This window comes from Apaloderma vittatum, unplaced genomic scaffold (assembly GCF_000703405.1).
Source record: "Apaloderma vittatum isolate BGI_N311 unplaced genomic scaffold, ASM70340v1 scaffold8231, whole genome shotgun sequence".
Classification (NCBI taxonomy): domain Eukaryota; kingdom Metazoa; phylum Chordata; class Aves; order Trogoniformes; family Trogonidae; genus Apaloderma; species Apaloderma vittatum.
In genome coordinates, this window is record NW_009699586.1 from 13,861 (window position 1) to 35,046 (window position 21,186).

Below are 21,186 nucleotides of genomic sequence, written 5' to 3' on the forward strand. Positions count from 1 at the left end.
CAGTATGCTGACTCCCCGAACCCACCTCCCGCTGCCACTGAGCCCGGGGCTGCCCCGGTGCCTCCTGCTCTGCAGCATCGGTGGTGATTGCTATCGGGGGAGGGAGTCGGGTTTGATATCGGGCTACTATCTATAGTTGTATGTAGTTCTTTGCTTTTATCATTTCACCATTACTTCTATTGTTTTATTAAAGCTGTTCTAGTTTTTCTTTCTTAACCCATAAGTCTCTCTGCCTCGTTCGCTTTTCCTTCCTGTTTGGAGGCTGGGAAGAGGGCGTTAGAGAGTGTCTGTCTGTGTTAGTGGCTGGCCCAGGCCTAACCCATGACAGATAGATGCTCTTCTTAGCTGGTGCTAGGAATGCCCGTATGTACGTGATGGTGAGTTTCTTCTGGTTTTGAGTCAGGTAGCATACACTGTCATGTGCTAGAGAAGCAGAGCATCTGTCGACGGTGGGACTTTTTCCAGCACTACAGATCTTTTAGGTATCCCACGATCAAATTTTCTGCTTCCTTAAAGAAAAGGATCACAACTACTCTAAGTTAACATGGTGGCTTGAAAATTTGGTAATTAGCAAAGGACAGATGTGATGCATCTGGAATACTGAGCCTGATGAGTAAATGGACTGTTGCACTTGCACTGTTTTCTGGAAGTTGATATCCTTGAATAGGGTATCTCAGTTAAATTCCTAAATGATGAACGGAATCCTTTAGTGTGAAAATGCACTCTTATTTTAGCCCTTTATTTGTTTTTTTTTTGTTCCTTCTCAAGGTGTTCGACGAAGAAGAATGATGTGCATACGTAAAAGTGATCACATGGTAGTGTCTGATCAAAGATGTGAGCTTATACCCACTGTACCAGATATTTTTGAGGAGTGTAATACAGAGTGTGAATTAAGGTAAAAAGAAGTTCCCAGCTGATGGAGTTATTGTGGTCTTACATATTTTTATTGGTAGATGTTGAAACAAAGTAATTCATGTTGCTTTATCCTCTGTCCCTCCACCCCTCTCTACCTCTCTCATCCTTCCTGTCTCTTCTTCCTTTCCTCAAATCTCTTGGTATAATGGGCTTACGCATTGTGTTTATGCCTCTGAATCTAAGTAAAGCTAGTGTATTTTCCTAATTTTTATTGGTAAAGTACAAAGCCTTTTGTTAGAATTGTGAAATCTGTTCTATATATCCTGGCGCAAAAATTTGGACTGCTGGGCAGAATACATTTTTTCACCAGAATTGTGCCCACAACTAGAACCAATTTGAAACAGATTTGTGTTTCTGCACTCTGAGAAAGCCCACGCTGAGGCATTCAGAGAATGAACAGTTAGAATTATAGCTTAAATTTTTCAAAGTCACCTAGGAGATTAAGAGAAAAGATCCTTTAAATGTAAAAAGATGGTTTTAAGCCTATGAGTCAACTTCTTTTCTATTGCTTTGAAAATTCCAGTCATGAGATAGATTGTACAGTTTTGTCTGTTCCCTAAAATGTGTACCTGTATTTACAGGACAATTCCTGGTACGTTCTGAGTGTGCTTTATTTAGTGTGGTCTTAAAGATGTAGTTAGCTTTTGGTAACACGTTATCCTTGTAGGTGGCACAATGTTGGCAAAAGTGACTGCACATCCAAGTGTGGCCCAGGGTATCGGTCTGTAGAGATCCACTGCATGAAGTACTCGGTTTCAAAAGGACTCAGTGGCCTGGTGGATGATAAATACTGCACTGATCAGCCAAAACCTCCAACCAGAGAGCCTTGCCACGGTGACTGTATGTTAACAAGTTGGCACTACACAGAGTGGTCAGAGGTACGAATTCGAAACCTTGTAATTGTACCATTACAGTTCTGGTTAGCTTCCATATCAAATTCTTATTTCTATATAATTTTTTTTTTGTTTCAGTAACTAAAAGAAAATAATACTTGAGAAATGCAGAGTTGTATGATGAGATAATACCAATCTTTCTATTTCAGCAACTTCCTCATATTTTGGTAAGAAACTGTAGCTAAATTGTTTGCAGCTTGGTTTTGGAAGCCAGCAGAGAAGATCTGGTAGTTAAAGGTGTATATTTTATTTACAATCTTAATAATACAGCTTTGAGAGTGTTTTGGAGAAAAGGAATTAGTACAATTTCGGCTTTGATCTTCATAAGAGTTTTATCTTGGAACTACTAAGCAAAGTACCAAATTTATCTCTTGTGAACATATTAGCAGTCTGTCGGTTAAACTTAGTACACATTTGTCTAACAAAGTCATTAATATTTTTTACCTTTGACCTAGTTTTATCATGCTGTGCTTCCTGTTTCATAATATTGTCTATACACCACAGTGTTCCAGGAGCTGTGAAAGAGGTGTCAGAACCAGAGAAGCTTTTTGCATGAACAATTTGGGCCGTCATCTTCCTGACAGAGAATGCCAGGACCTTCCAAGAGTTGTAACACAAACTTGCAATGAATTCTTATGCCCAAGCTGGTCTGTTAGTGAGTGGAGTGAGGTAATGAACCGTGTAAAACTTAAAATGCCTTTGGTCCACATCATTGATATTAAAATAAGCTGCTTTAAGTGTTTGTGGTTTTTTGTTCTGGCTATTTTACAGCACACAATAATAAAAATTCTGAAGTTCTAGAATTTGGCTGATATGCATCACAGATGTACAAGTGGCATGAGAACTTCTGAAAAACACCTAGAATTTATTTTTCTCTGAGATTTGTTACATTAAAATGTGGTAATGAAGCTACTTGAAGTAAATCTATCCGCAGTAATATGCATACCTTCCTTTTTGTGAACCAATGAGAACCATTCAGCCAACTGAAGAACTGAATTATATCCATTTTATTGTAACGATTATGTGGGTATAAAAACTCCTGGGTAGTTTAAACAATTTTCCTGTGAAAGCTGTGACACGTGCACTGGTATTTTAAATGAGTATTCTTTTTTCTAATGAAAATAAATGATCTGTACATTGTTCTCGTATTTTTTATAGCTTTATAAACTTAATAATGATTCCTTTGTATTAGCACATGGGTTGATTTTTACAGTAATTGAAGAGTTCATAAAAGAACTAATTTTGTTGAACTGCTTACATTCGTAGAATGTTTTTTTTGTTTATGTGATCTTTAAAATCCGACAGACAATTAAAAGAAAGTGAGGCCATTAATGCAGATTCATGCCTTTACAAGCTGATGACTCTACTGATTTTACAGTGTCCTGTGACATGTGGCAAAGGAACGAAACATCGTCAAGTATGGTGCCAGCTTAATCATGAACATCTGAGAGATGATTTCTGTAGTCCAAATGATAGACCAGAATCAATAACACCATGTGAACTTCATGAATGTGCATCTTGGGAAGTTGGGCCTTGGGGATCAGTGAGTACATGAGGATTCCTGGCTTGTTTTCTAGTTCTGACTGTTTTAATTGGATCTTAAGCAGTTACTTTAACTGAATTGATTCACAGGCTTGTTTGCTCCTTTTGGCTGGGTGACCTGTAATTTAGGAGCACCCATATCTAAGTTAAATGCCTAAAATAGTCATTGACCCTGAGCTTTAATATCAAAGATGCTTTTACTCATGAATGTATTACTTCTCCAGAATAACGAAAATGTAGATAGCAAACCATTGAAATGAACGAGACAGGTGAAAGAACAAATGTTTATAGGTGTGTAAGAATATTTAAGTGGTAACTTTAATTAAGTTCATAGAAGTGGATGTCCTGATAACAGCAGGTAAAAAGACTTAGTATTTTGATTTTATGGTGTTTTTGATCTGCTATCTCTTTATGAGAAAGTGCTGTTGAAAAATATATTCCTGTTGAAAAATACGCTCCTGTAGGTAATGATGTTCATCTAATGTATACCAGAGTGGCTTCAAAATTCTGAAAAGAAAAGTGAGTTAATTTGCAAAGGAAACTTTTGTCACCAAAGAGATGAGAATTAATTACAAAATAATAAGGTACTAAATTTCACAGAGCTTTCATAAGATCAGTTTTCTCAAACCAACAGAAATCTTGAATTATTCAGTGTTTCTTTGATGTTAGTGAGAATTCATAACTGCATAGCAGCTGATATTTATTTTTTTACTTATAACCTGTTAGTAAAATACAGAATAAATTTGCCTTTAGAAATTAGGTATGTTTTTAACTTAGACATTTCTTTTGCATCAAGCTTCTCTCGTGTAATATTTTTTCACATTAGAGATAGCCATATTGTTATCTAACATAATGTTGAATCCCTTTTGAGGACTCTTTTGTCACAAGCTGCTGGCTTTTCATTCCTACAAGTTAAAAGCAAATATGAAATTTAAAAAAAAATAATTCAGTCTCATGTTATAGTTCTTCACTGAAAAATCACTGTGCATGGCCTAGCTGGAATAGCTCGTATGAGCAATTTGCCGATCCATATCACTGGAGCAGAGCTTTCCATTGCAGTTTTTCCACTGTACCATCTGGTAATAGCTCTTCATGACCTCGGTTTTCACCAGTATTTGTACTTCTGAACCACAGCAATTATGTGGTTCAAGTAGGATGGGAATTATGTTGTAATATTTTCAGCCATTTATCATTTTAGATGCCTTCTTTGAGTGTGCTCTTGTCAAAATCTACAGTGAAGAGAAAGACTCTTAACAGTTGCAGCTAGTGATTCATTTCAAAGCCACACCTTAATCCCTCACCCAAACTTCCTCTGACCTAGTTTTTTACTGCTGAGCATGACATTACATAGCATGGACTGTCCCTTCAAGTTCAGGTCAGCTCTCCTGGCTGTGTTCCCTCCCAAACTCCTGCCCACCTCTAGTATATTCACTGCAAGAGGTGGAAGGAGGAGAAAGAGAAAGTCTTTATCCTGCACAAGCACTGTTCAGCAGTAGCCAAAATATTGATGTTATAGACCCCTGATTTAGCACCATATGGTCTGCCATGGAGAATGTGAACACCATCCCAGCAGTCATAGAATTTTTTAGGTTGGAAAAGACCTTAAAGGTCTTTGAATCCAGCCATTAACCTAACTTTGCCAAGTCAACCACTAAACCATATCCATGAGCACAATGTCTACATGTCTTTCTTTTAAATACTTCCAGGGACGGTGACTCCACCATTTCCCTGGGCAGCCTGTTGCAGTGCTTGACAACCCTTTCAGTGAAGGAGTTTTTCTTAATATCCAATCTAAGCCTCCCCTGGTGCTAGTCAATGCTATTCGTTCTAGAGAGAATTTTGAAATAGAAAATGTAATTAGAAATTAAGTTTGATTATAAATAGCGCTATTTCAAGTGTGTGAAATTATTGACTTTAACAGTGCACTGTAACATGTGGACGCGGCTACCAGATACGTGCAGTCAAATGTGTTACTGGGACTTACAGAGTTATTTTGGATGATGACAGGGAATGTAATGCTGCTACTCGTCCTAGAGATAACCAAGTAAGTAAAAAAATACCTTTCAGTTGATTGTAGTTTTCAGTTAAAGGCATGTAAATACAAGTTATCTGCTGACTTTTTAAGGGAACTTCTAGGAAACAAGTTCTAAAATAAGAAAAAAAAAATACTGAAACTACCTCCTTTTTTTCCTGAACTTCAGGTTTGACCTAGGGAATTAAGCAAAAGAAGAGTCATTTGGAGAGAAGAGATTTGAAAATTTGGTATATGATTTAAGGGAGAAGGGGCAGAGGGCAGGGAAGATCCAACATATCGAATATTATAAGGAGACTACTTGCCATGGTGCTTAATAATGTGCATCTAAACTGGCTTAGTATTCTCGAAAATTCTACTTGTATATAGTTCTTAAAAGAACAAAATGTTTACTTGAAAGAAAGCTTCAGTTATTGAAATAATGCTAATAAAAAACTCTGTAGATATGAATTATGATTCAATATGGTATTAATATGGTTCCTTACCTTTTCTTCTTGCCTCTGTTCATGCACTTCATCACTTCCCTTAATTTAAATATACCATTTTTCAGAAGACTTATTTTTAATAAGTCCGTGGATTTAAACTAAAAGCAATTGGTGTCTTAGGTGCTATGTAGTAATGTGTTGGTCTGATGTTGCAACTGATGTCATCTACCTGGACTTGTGGAAGGCATTTGATGCTGACCCACATGACATCTTGGTTTCTAAACTGGAAGGACGTGGGTTTGATGAATGGTCCACTTAATGGATAAAGAATTGGCTAGGTTGTTGCATTCAAAAGAGTTGTGATCAACGGCTCAGTGTCCAAGTGGAGACCAGTGGCGAGTGGTGTTCTGCAAGGATTGGTACTGGGACCAGTGTTGTTTAACATCTGTGTTGGCAACATGGACAGTGGGATGTTTGCTGACGACACCAAACTCTGTGGAGTGGTTGACGCGCTGGAGGGAAGAGATGCCATCCAGAGGACCTTGACAGGCTTGAAAGGTGGGCCCAGGCCAACCTCATGAAGATCAACAAGTCCAAGTGTAAGGTCCTGCACCTGAGTCAAGGCAGTCCCAAGCACAAATACAGGCTGGGCGGAGAACAGATTTGGAGAAGCCCTGAGGAGAAGGACTTGGGTGTGTTAGTTGACGAGAGGCTCAACACGAGCTGGCAGTGTGCACTTGCCACCCAAAAAGTGAACCGTGTCCTGGGCTGCATCAAAAAGAGCGTGACCAGCAGGTTGAGGGAGGTGATTCTCCCCATCTACTCTGCTCTGGTGAGGCTCCACCTAGAGTGCTGCATCCAGTTATGGAGCCCACAGTACAAGAAGGACATGGATCTGGTGGAGCAGGTCCAGAGGAGGGCCACAAAGATGATCTAAGGGCTGGAGCACCTCTGCTATAAGGACAGGCTGAGGGAGCTGAGGTTATTCAGCTTAGAGGAGGCTCCAGGGTGACCTGGTAGAAGCCTTCCAATACGTGAAAGGGGCCTACAGGAAAGCTGGAGAAGGGCTTTTTACAAGGATCTGTAATGAGGACAAGGGGCAATGGCCTGAAACTGCAAGAGGGTAGATTTAGATTGGATATTAGGAAGAAATTCTTCACCCTTGAGAGTAGTGTAGCACTGGAACAGATTGCCCAAGGAGGGTGTGGATGCCCCATCCCTGGAAGTGTTCAAGGGCAGGTTGGATGGGACTTTGAGCAACCTGGCCTACTGGGAGAGAGGTGTCCCTGCCCACAGCAGGGCAGTTGAAACTAGATGATCCTCAAGGTCCCCTCCAACCTTAACCATTCTATGATTTTATGATTCTATGGTCTGGCCACCAAATTGATAGATGTCACTTATATCCATCTAAACTGGTAACCACATACCTCCGTGATGGCATGCTCTTCTCCTTGTCTCAAGAAGAGGAAAGAAAAGGATTCTGTGGTTCAGAGAAAACCAGTCACAAGTTAGCAGCCCTCTGATGCCATCTTGAATAGAATTTCAAAATACAAACCCCAAGTAATTGCAATGCTTTTATTTCCACTTACATGTGAAAACACAGGGTTTGAGTATGTATTGTATTTTGAATTATGGCACCTGTTTGGCTAGCAACTGAAACTGAGCAATTTTGTCTTCTCAGTAGCTGATGCTGTAAAGGGCAGGACAGCACAGCCACTATCTGCCCTCAGATCATCTCTGCTGCCGGTGGCTATGAAGCAAGACTCAGTAATGTCTACACCCCTTGTCTCCAGGAAGTTGCCCAGCAGAGGTCTTCCTCAAAGAGCAAACGTTAAAACTGTAATAGTAATAACTAATATCAAATGTGTTTTTGTTGCCTCTCAATTTGAAACAAAACAAAGCAATTCAATTAAAATCCTTTGGATAATGTCAGGGGAAAGTTAGAAGATGGTATTTACTTGTTAATTAATGCTGGCTTATTGTAATGGTAGGATCTATCTCTGTGGGAGCTACTTCCTTATATTTGGCTCCTCCAAAATGTTTATTTTGAAAGCTGGTGGTTTTTTTTCCTACCCCCCACAGGAATGCGAATTGCCCTCTTGTCCAGAAAATGCAAAATTATGGACTACATCGCTTCCTCTAGTTCATATGAGGAAGGTGACCCAATGGAGATATGGATCCTGGACCCCAGTACGTAATGTAATTAAAGTCACATCTTGCAGAGCAGTCCTTCATTCCTTCACCCATTTTTCCATAAAGATCTCATTAGCATATTTTTCAGACTGAAATCTGCTTGGGATCAATTTTAAAGGAATTCTAATATTTTTTTTGGAAGAAGCTGTTTTTTAAGGAGGAGATAGACACTCCTAGCAAATTCTGTGTGCTTCAAATCTACCTAGGGAAAATAAGGAGGGGAAAGTAGAAGGATTCTAGGAGCTGGATTTCTGAGCAATATAGATTTCATATGAGAGAATGCATGCAAGGAAGGTTTTTTTTTAATAAGTCATCAATTTCTGAGTATGAAGAACATCTTTAATTCTAAAATATAATTTGAATCTTTTATGAGAATAGTAATATTAAACAATTTGTGTCTTTAAAGGCCTAATTTTAGATATTTTATAAAATAAACATTATAAAAATGATTTCTACAGAAACTTTGAGGAAGAGTTTTTAGTTTTTATAGTGTTGAAAACTAGTTTTAATTGACAGAGATGTGAAAATTTAAAGCTATATGCAAAAATATGGATGTCTGTTAATCCCTTGAGGTTCTTAACAAAGCAGATAACACAATTATATCTTTGCACAACTATTTTAAATAAATAGCAGTAAAGAGTGCAGGCTACTGAGAAACTCTTCACTAAATCCATCTGGAGCTTTTCAGATATAAAGGCAGCAGAAGGAGCTCAATGGACCATGCCATTAGAATGACAAATGGATTGTGAATATCAGTTTTTATCAGATAGTATAAATATCACATCACTGTGTAGTAATGTTCTGGAGGTTGCTTTCTAATGTTTCTATTGTTAATAGATTAAAAAAAATTGCATTTGCAACTATATAATGATTTCATGTTGCAGTTGAAATGCTGCCTGTTCAGATATACTGAATTGCTTCACAAGAATTAAGGCCAAGCAATTCAGTTCCAAGCCAGCTGGAATTCTTAAGGCCTAAACCATCCCACAATATTTCACTTTCTTTCCTCACTGCATGGGTCTGTCAATGGGAGGTGGAAATCTACTTCTCAGTGTTGAATTCTGAAGTCAAGCTGATACTACACTACACTGGTATTTTAGATGTTTGCATGATGTTATTTTGGTCTCCTAAAGTGCAACGAACTTGGGTTGTTCTCTGACAGTGCTCTGTGTCCTGTGGGAAGGGTGAACGTGCTCGCTATGTGAGTTGTAGAGATGCTCATGGAGGAATAGCAGATGAATCTCTTTGTGCTCATTTACCACGACCAGCTGAAATTTCAAGCTGCTTTAGCCCGTGTGGAGAGTGGCAAGTTGGAAATTGGTCCCCTGTAAGTATTAATCGCAGTTTGTTTTTTCTAATATGTCTATTTAGATTACTGGCCTAAGTCTCTGGTGAGAAATTGGGACTTCATATTCTGTGTTTTTGAAAAAAACCCCAAAGTATATGTTTCTTTTTGTCAAAAGTAAATATGTCTTTGATTATTAATTATCAATGTTCTGTCACAAATGTTGGGTTAATTTTTGGTCAGTGCACAGTTACATGTGATAGTGGAATAGTAACAAGAAAAGTTATCTGTGTCAACTATCATCAACAAATCAACGAGAATTACTGTGATCCTGAAGGCCAACCTTCCAAAGAACAGGAATGTAACATGCCACCATGTCCACCAGTGTATCATCATATTCCGAAAATACAAGACCCTCCAGGCCATTTTCCAGAAATAGGTTACCTTCCAATACGTCATCCACAAGACAATGTAAACCAGTGGAACCATCCATCTGTGGGAGGCTATCAGTGGAGAACTGGACCCTGGGGAGCAGTAAGATTTTATTTTATTTTTTTAAAATATGTTAATTTGTTCCCTCACATCTGTGTTGACATTTCTGGAAATGTTTTTGCAGTACAGATTTGGTCAAAAGATAAGCAAATTTTACTTAAAAAAAAATTATTATTGTGAAGAAGAATCTATTAAATTCAAGATGTAATTTTTTTGTGATTTCAACTTTAAAATACTTCTGCATAGTAGTAATTTTAACCTGCAAATTTTTATTTGGAAAGTTAAGGTCAGAAATAATAATTTTAAGTTATTTTAACCAACATATTTTACATTTTTCTGATTATGCAATTGTGATACATATGTTTACATGTTTTGATAGTGCTCTAGTACTTGTGCAGGTGGATTTCACCATCGAGTTGTAGTGTGTCAAGATGAGGAAGGAAGAAGTGCCAGCTATTGTGATGAGGCAACAAAACCTCCAGAGTCAAGACACTGTGATTCTGGACCCTGCCCACGATGGAACTATGGGAACTGGGGAGAAGTAAGATCATTTTACATTCAAAGGGAAACATCATTTACCACATAAGATTAGAAATAGCAACACATTTTATTGTGAATGAAATCACTTTTTTACTTACTTAAAATGAATGAGTTTCAACCTATTCGTCTAAATTTTGTTCTTTGGTTAAATCCAGAACTATAGTGAAAATATGAGTGGTGTAAATATGCATCCAGAAGAAGTAAGTCTTCTGAGAGGATAAAGATGCGCAACATGTAATTGAGCGTTGCAGTATGAGTGTAGTGGTGTGACCCTGGCCGGCAGCGAGGTGCCCACCACAGCAAATCTGTCATGCCACCTTCTCAGCTAAGATGGGGAGAAAATACAACAAAGGGCTCATGGGTTGAGATAAGGACAGGGAGATAATTCACGATTACTGTCCTGGACAAAACAGACTTGATTTGGGGAAATTAACAAAATTCATTAACAATCAAATTAGAGAAGAGTAATGAGAAATAAGAGCAGATCTTTAAAAATAACACCTTCCCTCCACCCTCCATTCCTCCTGGGCTTAACATTACTCCCAATTATCCACTTCTTCCTACTGAGCAGTGCAGGGAGTTGGGGAATGGGGCTTGCAGTCAGTTCATCAGATGTTGTTTCTACCACTCCTTCCTCAGGAGGAGGATGACTCTTCACTCTTCTCCTGCACCAGGGTGGAGTCCCTCTCACAGGAAACCGTTCTTCACACGCTTTCTCCACTGTGAGTCCTCTCTTGAGAGACAGTTCTTGACAAACTGCCCCATCATGAGTCCTCTCCATGGGGTGCAGTCCTTCAGGAGCAGACTGCTCCAGTGTGAGTTCCCCAGGGGGTCACAAGTCCTGGCAGCAAACCTGCTCTGGCGTAGGCTTCTCTCTCCACAGACTACAGGTCCTGACAGGAGCCTGCTGCAGCGCAGGCTCCTCATGGGTCACAGCCTCTTTCAGGCATCCACCTGCTCCGGCCTGGGGTCCTGCACAGGTCACAGGTGGACATCTGCACTCCTGTCACCTCCATGGGCTGCAGGGGGACAGCCTCCTTCACTGTGGTCTTCACCGCAGCTCAGGGGAACATTTGCTCTGGTGCCTGGAGCACATCCTTCTCTCACTTCTTCACTGACCTTGGTGTCTGCATGTATTCTTACTGTCGCTCCCAATTGTGATGCAGTTCTTTTTCCCTGCTTCTTAAATGTGTTTTCCCAAAGGTGTTCCCATCATCACTGATAGGCTCTGCCTTGGCCAGCGGTGGGTCCATCTTTGGAGCGGGCTGGCATTGGCTCCATCAGACTTAGGGAAAGCTTCTAGCAAATTCTCACAGAAGCCTGCCCTACAGCCCTCTCCACTGCCAAAATCTGGCCAGGCAAACCCAATACAGTGAGGCATAAAAAATTCTTTTCTGCTACAAAGAGATGAATTGTATGTGCAAAACCTCAGTGTAAGAGCTAGGCCAAGAAGAAAATGAGCACAAGGAGCTATAAAGGAACTTTATTACTTCACATTTCATAAGTACTGACTAGAAAATTTCAGCTAAATGATGTTCCTGGGTTAGAATGTGTTGATGAAACATTATACATTATTGGACAAAGAATGGTTTTTCCATGCCGTGTAATGTCATATCTTGACCACACATTCTTGCTCATACACAGTAGAAAGAGTTAAAGCTTATTGGTTTGGCATTCATTCTAATCTAACCTCTTGTGGTTTTGGCTATCTTTTCTTATTCTTGATGCATCATTATCTAGAGTTGGGAAAAGAAGAAAAATTGTTTCAGTGACTTTTTTCCCCCCTTCATTTGGCCAGTTCTCAAGGGCCAGTCTGAGTGTCACATTTGTTCTGTCCGTGGCTGCAGATTTGAGATCCAGTTAACACAGATGCTGCAGGTTTTGTCTACTTTAGAATCCTCTGAAGACGTTAATAAGCTGCAAAATATTAGAACATGCTCACTTTTGATCGGATTGTTTTTAATAGCTCATTAGAAATGAGAATATTTTTGTCTGGCATTGTAGAATTACAAGAAAACTGAAACCTACAAAACTCATTCTATAAGTAATTTACACTTAGTCTGTGTAAGTTATACTATGAGTAAGTGTGCCCAGTGCCTCTCTTCTGGCAGGGAAGATGAGTGTTAGAGCCAGTTTCCATCTTTTCCTTCTAACAAAGACAAATATACGTGCATGGTTATTCACGCAAGTGGTTATTTCTCCTTGATAGAGTAGACTCTTTGTAACTGAAACTTCTTGCAGGAAATCACTTGCTAAACTACAAAAATTTAGTTTGGTAACCATTTTGGTGGGAGAATTGTTTTTTCATTATATGAGGTTAGACCCTAAGTCTATATTCTTGAATTGAATGTCCAGTGAATATCACAATAGACATAGTAAATTATAGCACATACCAATTACTGCTGTATTTTTTGGGGGGTTAATGGTAGGTGATGACTCTCTTAACAAAAATATTGCATTTAAAATTTTGTATTTCAGTGTACTCAAACTTGTGGAGATGGAATAAAGACAAGACTGGTGATTTGCCAGCTTCCTACTGGCCAAATGTTGGGTGATCAAAACTGTGAAATTCTAGACAAGCCACCTCATATGGCACAATGTAATGTGCATTCTTGCCCTGGTGATGTTTCATGGCATCGGGGACCATGGAAATCGGTACGATAGTATTCACTAATATTTTTCACTTTCTTGATCTTTCTGTCACTCTATTTCCCCTTGCCTTTTAAAAGTTATATTATTATTTTATTTGATAACAGTGAAATAATAATGCATGTGTAATACAGCCTATGTGGTTTTATTAAGCAATTGTTCCTGCAATCATTGAATTAAATGGGAAAAAGCCATTTACTTCAGTGGGAACAGTCTCATGCTCTGTAAAACATCATAGGGAATATTTTGAAAAGTACTAGGAACCATCATAGCCAATAGAAATACCTGACAAGTGGTTCTATTTCAAAGGGTTATGATTTGATCTGGGTTTAAATTTAAAAATATATGCTGTAATTTATACTGTAGTATTATCTACATATTTATATTTGAAAAAAGCTTTTTAGTGCATAACTTTTTTCTAATAGTATATATAAGTATAAAATAACTCAAACACATGTATATTACACTCTGTCATCAAACATTTTACTCCATATTACGTGTACATTTGTGTATAAAAGTTTATATTTGTGGTTTTAAAACAGTGACTAATTAAAGCTGTCTATGTATAATTATGTATGTAACTATAATATGTTATTGTCTACATGTCACTGTCTATTAATATGTAAAAATGCCTACAGTAATCACCATTAATCCTTTAAAATTGCTACTAGCAGATTATTAACATACTGAAGTAATCATAGAAAGCTCTACAGTATAGAGTACATTATATTTCCCAAGCTGTAAATTTGACAACAGTATTTATTATTGTGCTCGAATCTAAGAAGAGTAATGGCAATTAAAGGAGATTGGATCCAATTTTAGATCCATTGAAATCAGTTGAAAACCTGTCGTTAACATCCCTGGAAGATGGGCTAGGACAAAATTTCTGTTTTATTTTTTTTTGTTAATAAAATTATGTAATTTGGTTCTTTGCATTAATATGTAACCATTTTAAAAAATATTGCCCAATTTCAACTTTAAATAATGTATTAGTGTTTACATAATATATTCTAATTTGTTGCAGATAGACTTCAAAATGAAAGTTAGAGTTCTTAATGTACCACAGTTATCTCTTTCTTCCACTTTGCAAAACAGTTTGGGTATGTGCTTAACAGACACCAGAGTATCTTGTTAAGCCATTAGCCGAATAATTAGTGGTGACTTGCTAATATTAATTTACGTACTTCAGGTGCTGAAGAGACAAGCAAGGCTTTCAGCACACATTTGCCTTTGAACTCCAAATTTATTTTCCTTTTAGATTGGAAGTTATTCACAGCCTGATCGTTGCCTGAGTGGTGTAGCTTGTCGTGCATCAATAGGTTACCTGTAAGCTGTTGTAATGTATTGTCAGTGTTACGTATGGCTTGGACTTGCGAAGATTTTCATGTTGGGTTATATCACAGTTGATATAAAAAGCCATTTTACTCCTTTGAAAACAAATTTGAGAATGGAATCTGGTTATAAGCAAGTTTGTGGCTTCCTATGGGATTACAAGCTCTGTTATTCAGTAATAATTTTAATTTCATCACACTGTCCCACGGTGTGGTGCAGAAGCAAATGTAGCAGATTTGGTAAATAAAAGCAGGCTCACATATTAAATATACTGTCACTTTTCAGTAATTTAGCTAGTCTGAACGCTGCCCACACACAAACTTCAGTTAATTTTTGTTTCTTTTTCAATAGAGCTAAATAGATTGATTGAAGTCAACTATTATGAAAGAGCAGTGAAAGCTTTAGTCACAGAAATGCTGTTGTAGTCCAGCACAAGCTGCTTTATTCAGCCTTCACCCATGGGGGCTTGACCAGTGATGTAACAGTTTGGCACTAGGTCAGGGCTCTGCTTTTCTTACACCTTCCCAAGCACACAGTGTGCTATGATAGAGGGAACTGGCAACAACTTGGACATTCTCTGGAGGCTGATGACATCGAGCATGTCACATCTACACTTATTCCCTTTTCTATAAAGACAGCAAGAACCAGATGAAACGCTATTTATAGTTTTGATAAAATTATGGAGTAATATTTTTGTATCTGGACAGCAGTGCATTGCACTTTTGGATCTGCTAGTGAGATTCCGGTGGCAACCCTTAAGCAGAAAACAAAATGCAAGGCTTTGCCCTTGCAATGTAATTTGCCATACTAGATTCTGCTGTATTTACTTCTAGCATTTCTGGCACAAATGTAACGCATGGAGAGGGTGAGTAAAAGGAAGGGAATTTCTAAACAATTACTTTACCTGGAACAACTCCTTGGCTTCCTTGAATATTGGCTGTCTCTCTGGCCGAGCCAGTTCAGAAATGGGTGGCAAAATTGCTTGAAAAACCTTTTCCTCATTCTGATGTAGTCTTGTCTAAACCATGTCTGAATTAATCACTTTGCTCAGGGATTATTCTAGCTTTTACGTAGCTAGATATTTTTCTCTTGGATTTTTATATTCCAGCAGAAATAGATTCAGAAAAAGTCAGATTAACTAAGACTAATTTGGAATCCTGAGTGAAGAACCTGATCCACCGTGTAGAAGGATTGTTCTAGTCTGTCCGTTGTCAGTGTCTTTTATGCTCTCTTCTGTACTCGGGCACTCGAACTTCTTGCACTGGCTGTCACTCTATATTTGAGGATAGAAGACTTTTAGCCTTACCTCACTTTCAGTTTTTGATTCATTTTACACAATGTAATTAAAAGGAAACTTGTCTTGTGAATGCCCCCTAGGGCAGTTTCAAGGAAGGCTTTGTTTATGATTTGAAGCCAGAATGCTGGTCGATGCTTTCTGCACTTTTAGCAGCTATGGGCAGTTACGCTTTGTAGTGTCCGTCTCTGGCTGCTGGAGCTGACTGTTATAAAACCTGAAGGCTGTGTCCCCTGCTGTTGCCAGTTTCTGCAGCTATCCAAAGGGATGTGAGGCAAGTAAATCTCAAGTTCTAAAGGCTCGTACCATGCCAGGACATTTTCTCAGAATATCATGCATATTCAGAAACTTTGAGTCTATGAATCTTTGACAGTTTAATTCAGTCCAGAATTTTCATATCATGATATGCAAGCCAATAAGATGCTCTGAAGTTTTACAGGGAGGATGGCTAGGAAACACTCCCTTTTGCCTGTAACTTGAATTTGTTTGATGTGGAAGTTGTTGAGAGACTGACAATCTTTTTAAAATATAGCTTATATATTCTCTCTTAGTTTTGTACAAGTTTATAAGGGAATCTCCTTTAGTAAGAACTGAATCATGCTCATCTTTGTTTTCCTGCCTTTTTATCAAAACCCAAAGGAAATGGAGTGGATTTATTCCCAGTCTGGGCATCTTGCCTTGTTTTTCAAGAATAGCAGTGTCAATTCTTAAAGTAAATGAGGTTTATGTACACATGCCTAAATTCAAATGTTTCCGTTTGAAACGTTTAATTTCAAGATTTCATTGCAAGTTGGCATGTATCTAGGTATGCTACCTCTTTTTTGATATACAAAAACAACAATACAAATTTATATATTTTCATATATACATATTTATAATGTATTTATAAGTTGAGTAATACTTGATGTAAATATAGCTGCTTATTTTAATGGAGTTGCACTAACAGTAAATTTGGCCCATATAGCTTGGATATTTTTCTTTTAGACTACGCTACTTTCGTTGATGAAGAAGGGATTGAGGCAATGATCCAAAACTTCATGAAAGAATGAATAAATTACAAGCTAAAAAGTATGGAAGCCATATGTCACATTATATAACATCAAGAAAAATTCCATAGCATTCTGACAGCTGGCTAAGAGTACTCTGTCTTAGTATAGATTTTTATTATATCCCTTCTTTCCATGGAGCATTATTAGGATTTTGTGTTTACTCGCTGCAGTACGATTTCTGGTTTGTTGTATTAGTTGTCATCAGAGTGGTTCAGGGTTTCTGACCCTAATGACAGAAAATTGTTTTTTACTTAGGTCATGAAAAAAGAGAGTATTAGACATTCAGAAAGATACCCCTAGGTTTTAAAACTGAACCATAATGATGAGGTTTAGCACTTTTTGTTGTAGAATAATCTATCTTGAGTTGCTTTTTTACTTTCGATACTAAGCTTTTTTTCTTTCAACAGCATTTCCTATATCCACATGCTTTCGTATTCTTTGCCAAATAGTTTTCCCTTACCTGACAAAAAGTTATGTGGGAATATAATCATAACAACAGTTAGTTGGATCAATGATTATGTTTAGATATAAGAAAGCTTCAGATGCATATTCAATCTTGCAAAGCTTTCATGTAGGCCCCACTGTAGTGGCTATACTAGAGAAAAAAATATATTTTTTTAGCAGCATTTGGCTGGAAAATATTTTGACACACAGTAGCAAGTTAGGAGATTTCCAGTGCCAAAGCCCTGACCCGACACCTGGGCAAAATGTGTAATGTGATCATATGTTTTATTTACTCTTCCCTTTGCTGTTCAACAAGTGATAATTCTTTTACTTGTCTAGTGAGCTTTTCTTAATAGAGGGTTTTTATGATGCTTTCACCGCAAGGATTGTCTTTTACTGTGAACTGAAGGTTCCCCTTTTTGTCACAGTTTCTTTTAAGATTTTAATATTTATCTCTTCATTGAATAGTCGTATCTTCCTTTCGAATCTCTTTTTCTATGCTTCTTAGGTTATTGCTGCACAATAGAAAACCAGTGTAAGTTTCTCAGAATTTCTCGTACATACATGCTTTTATTGTGCTGTGTACCTTTCATTTTATATATTTTCTTAAAGGTTTTATGGAGTGTGAGAAGGAATTACACTGGAGGAATAAAATAGACTATTCATATATGGGAAGACATTAGCTTCCATCTTTACATAGTGAGGAAATTTTATTCACATTTTTGGATGACGAGGATTTTGATATATTTAGGAGTTTTAGTCTTGGTCCTCCATAGTTTTTCATTTTTTACCAAAAGCCTTGGAGACCCAGGTAGCCAAACAGCAAGATCCCTTCTTCAGTAGTTGGTGGTAGTAGTTGGAACTTTTATATTTCATTAGAGCTTTCATTCCTGTGTGGGAGCAACCTAAATTTTATCAGAGAGACTTTTTAACCAGGTGTGTCACAACTTGAAATATGTATTTGCTTCTCATCCTTTCTTGTTCCTTTAGGGAGAATACATAGCTGGGTTACTGAACCAACTTTGTAACGGAGTGTTACTTAAAGATCATTGGCATAGTCTTATTATCAGGTAAATCTTCCTGGCACATTTGAAACCAGCTGTCTTATTGCACACGTGTCTTAACCTGGATGGAGGCAGCGCAGGAAGCTGCTGGAACTTGGAGGCAGCAAGTATTGCCACAGAAGCAAACAGTGATGCCCTTGCCCTGTGCCATCCCCAGATTTACATCGAACGATCACACTTTCTGAGATGTCCTAATTTCCTCATCTGGACAGTTTCACATACAGTCATTGTAAAGCTTTGTTGCTAAACATTACCAGTTAGAATTCAGAGGAAAGTTAGGTCCATCATTTCATTAAGTTTTACAAGATTTTATTTTCTGTTAGATTTTCTTGAAAACATTGACATTTGGAATTTTATTTGAATACTAATGGAAGAGGATTTATACTCTATAGAGTGAGTTAATTGAAATGCAATCATTGGCACTTTGTTTTCTGGCATTAATTTTCCTAGCACATTGGGTTTCCTGCTCTTTTGTGTTTATATTGTGAATTGAGGTATGATACATCCAGTTCTTCTCAAAGTTAAGACTTATGAAGAACTTGTCCTAAAACTTTAACATATACCAGTTATGAAGTCAGATAATAGATGTAGAATTATTTTTCTTAACTACTTTAAGGTTTTTATAGATGCTTTCTGTAATTAAAGGGAACCTAGATCAAAAGTGGGCAGACACAACTTTCCCAACAGTAGTACTTGTGCAGAGTGTGTTTTTGCTGTTCTAACACTATTAAAAGAGAAAAACACTGACAACAGACTAGTCATGTCAATTCTACTTTGTTGTTAGTTAAGAAATTGAGTATCAGACGAGTGTTCCACTAACTGTTCAAATTACATGAAAAAAGAAGTCCCACAAAACTACACTTTAATAATGTCAGTTTTTCTGAGTTCTTGGGGAACAGTCTAAATCTGCTTGTGCTGGGAGGTCTTTATGGTCAACGATGCAGACAAGTTATACTCTGTTTGTCTGAAATACAGATGAAATAATTATTTTCTTCACTGATTTGTATTTAATTTCATAAGTATGATGAGTGCATCAGCTCATCTTCTAGTTTACCTTTAAGTGTCAAAAAAATCTTTTTTTATTACCTAATGCCCTTAAGACACAAAATGCAATATTCTTTAAAGTGGCTATTTTTCTAGTTCTTTGGTTTTCTTTTTACTTGCTCCAGAATAATTTCAGTGTAATTCTGTCTTTGCATTCGTGGAAGAAACCTATTATTACTTTTAATGAATATAAAATGATTTTTAAAGAATTGACATCCCAGTCCCCTTCCAGTGTTGTTATTGCCAGGCATCCCATTGACTGCTGCAGGCCCAAACTTGCCTAAGTAAAATATTTATTTGTATTCATTTTAATGCAAAAAATCTTGCTATGTATGATAAGTGCCTTCACTCACTTTTTCTAATGTGTAAAAAGTATTTATATCTTTAAAGATAATCTTTTATATTAAAAGGGAATTCAGAATCAGTGAACTTGGTTTTCAAAACCAGCTTCAGGTTTTTACTTCTGCTGCTGCCTAATGTCGAACTTCAGAATACCTCATTACCAATACAGCACAGTTATTTAATATCCCACTGGCTGAAATCTTAACGTTAGCATATGCTATTCATTTTTTAAAACTGTGGAAATGGGGGGTGCCTTTTCAGAGATAACTGACAACATATGTCAGTACCCGAATAATGTCATAAACCAGACTTGGGATAGTGGATTTCATTTAGGGTAATTCTGATAAAAATGAAAGAAAATACTTGTTTCCAAAATTCAAAAACAAATATATGTGTACTGTTCATCAAGTTTAGAGGAAATTTCTTCATTTTGGTGTTATGTTGCCTGTATAGCTTGAAATAATAAATGTTATAATGTATGTGTGATAATTTAATTTAATGACTGTGACTTATGTCTGTGAAATACAATTGAATTTTAACCCTTCTCTTTTGTGCATGTTGTGTGGCTTTGTGTTTATATTTAATGTGTCCTTTATTGAGGAATGATGATGTTTAAAGTCTTTAAGAAAAATTAAAAAATAAAAATTTGGAGGTGTGGAATGGGAACTAACCACTTTACTGGAAGAGAGAAGTTTTTACCGTGGAGTAAGATTTGTGTTGCAGTGAACTTCATATGATCTTTTAGTGACATTGTTTTCATGAGGGGAGCTCTTATACTTGAACAGAAAAAACTATATAAAAATTCTTACTGATAAAAGCAAAAATTGATGCCATTGGACAAATGGACTGGCGTAGGTAGTTGGCACATGATCTTTGCTGAAAAATTTAAAGCTGTTGAACCTTTTGCTGGAGCTGTAATTTTATGGCTGAGTCCTGCTCTGACTTAGTCAATGACAAAAACCAGAAAACTGAGGGTCATAAGATAATGCTTAACTTTTGATCTCAGAGATATAGCACAATTTTTTGCATTCCTTAACCACTTTTGCATGAGCAGCTTTGCAGAACTTTCAGACCCTCCATTTCGAAAAAGGACAAGTAAGAGGGGAACATATTCAAAGTCAAAACAAACCCCAAGCCAGAGTATCATGGAAGGGCAAAAAACTGAGGTGGTCCTTAATACCGTTCCTAAAGACATAGAGTCACTTAATGAAAGGAATGTGAAGCTTCTTTTTTACAGTTAGAACTTTCAGAAATGATGAAGGGATCTGGGTGGTCAGATCCATGTGAAAACCATTCTAAACCGCCTGCATATATGTGGCAATTTTAAAAACCCCAGTCACAACTCATAAATCCTGGCTCAAAGTGGGTTTGAGACCCAAATCAATATTAAACATGTATTAAACGTATATTAAAATATTAACATTTCCTAACATTGATGAAGGTTAATACAGAAATATTTTGGTTACCTGGAATGGGTTAGGAAATGAAGGAAACGTTCCGCAGTTCTCCATTATGGGGGTTCCTAGTCCTTTCTTTGAAAACCAGTACTTGTGGGAGACTGGCGACTCCGCTGAGATTGACTGCTGTATTGATCTGTGTATGCTCGAGCGCTTTCACTTCAGTCAGAGCAGGATTGGGCACTTTTCCTGCT

General features: G+C 37.4%; 1 protein-coding gene across 1 annotated transcript in view; it reads left to right on the plus strand.

The window, feature by feature from the left end:
- Window positions 1-21,186, plus strand: part of LOC104280702 (A disintegrin and metalloproteinase with thrombospondin motifs 20-like) — a gene marked incomplete at both ends in the record, with an annotated part of 52,751 nt that overhangs the window by 9,907 nt on the left and 21,658 nt on the right. Inside the window, 10 exon segments of the mRNA XM_009878437.1 lie at window positions 769-895; window positions 1,583-1,793; window positions 2,313-2,477; window positions 3,187-3,351; window positions 5,272-5,394; window positions 7,890-7,997; window positions 9,163-9,327; window positions 9,529-9,819; window positions 10,157-10,318; window positions 12,796-12,972. Of these exon segments, the coding sequence (XP_009876739.1) occupies window positions 769-895; window positions 1,583-1,793; window positions 2,313-2,477; window positions 3,187-3,351; window positions 5,272-5,394; window positions 7,890-7,997; window positions 9,163-9,327; window positions 9,529-9,819; window positions 10,157-10,318; window positions 12,796-12,972 (1,694 nt within the window).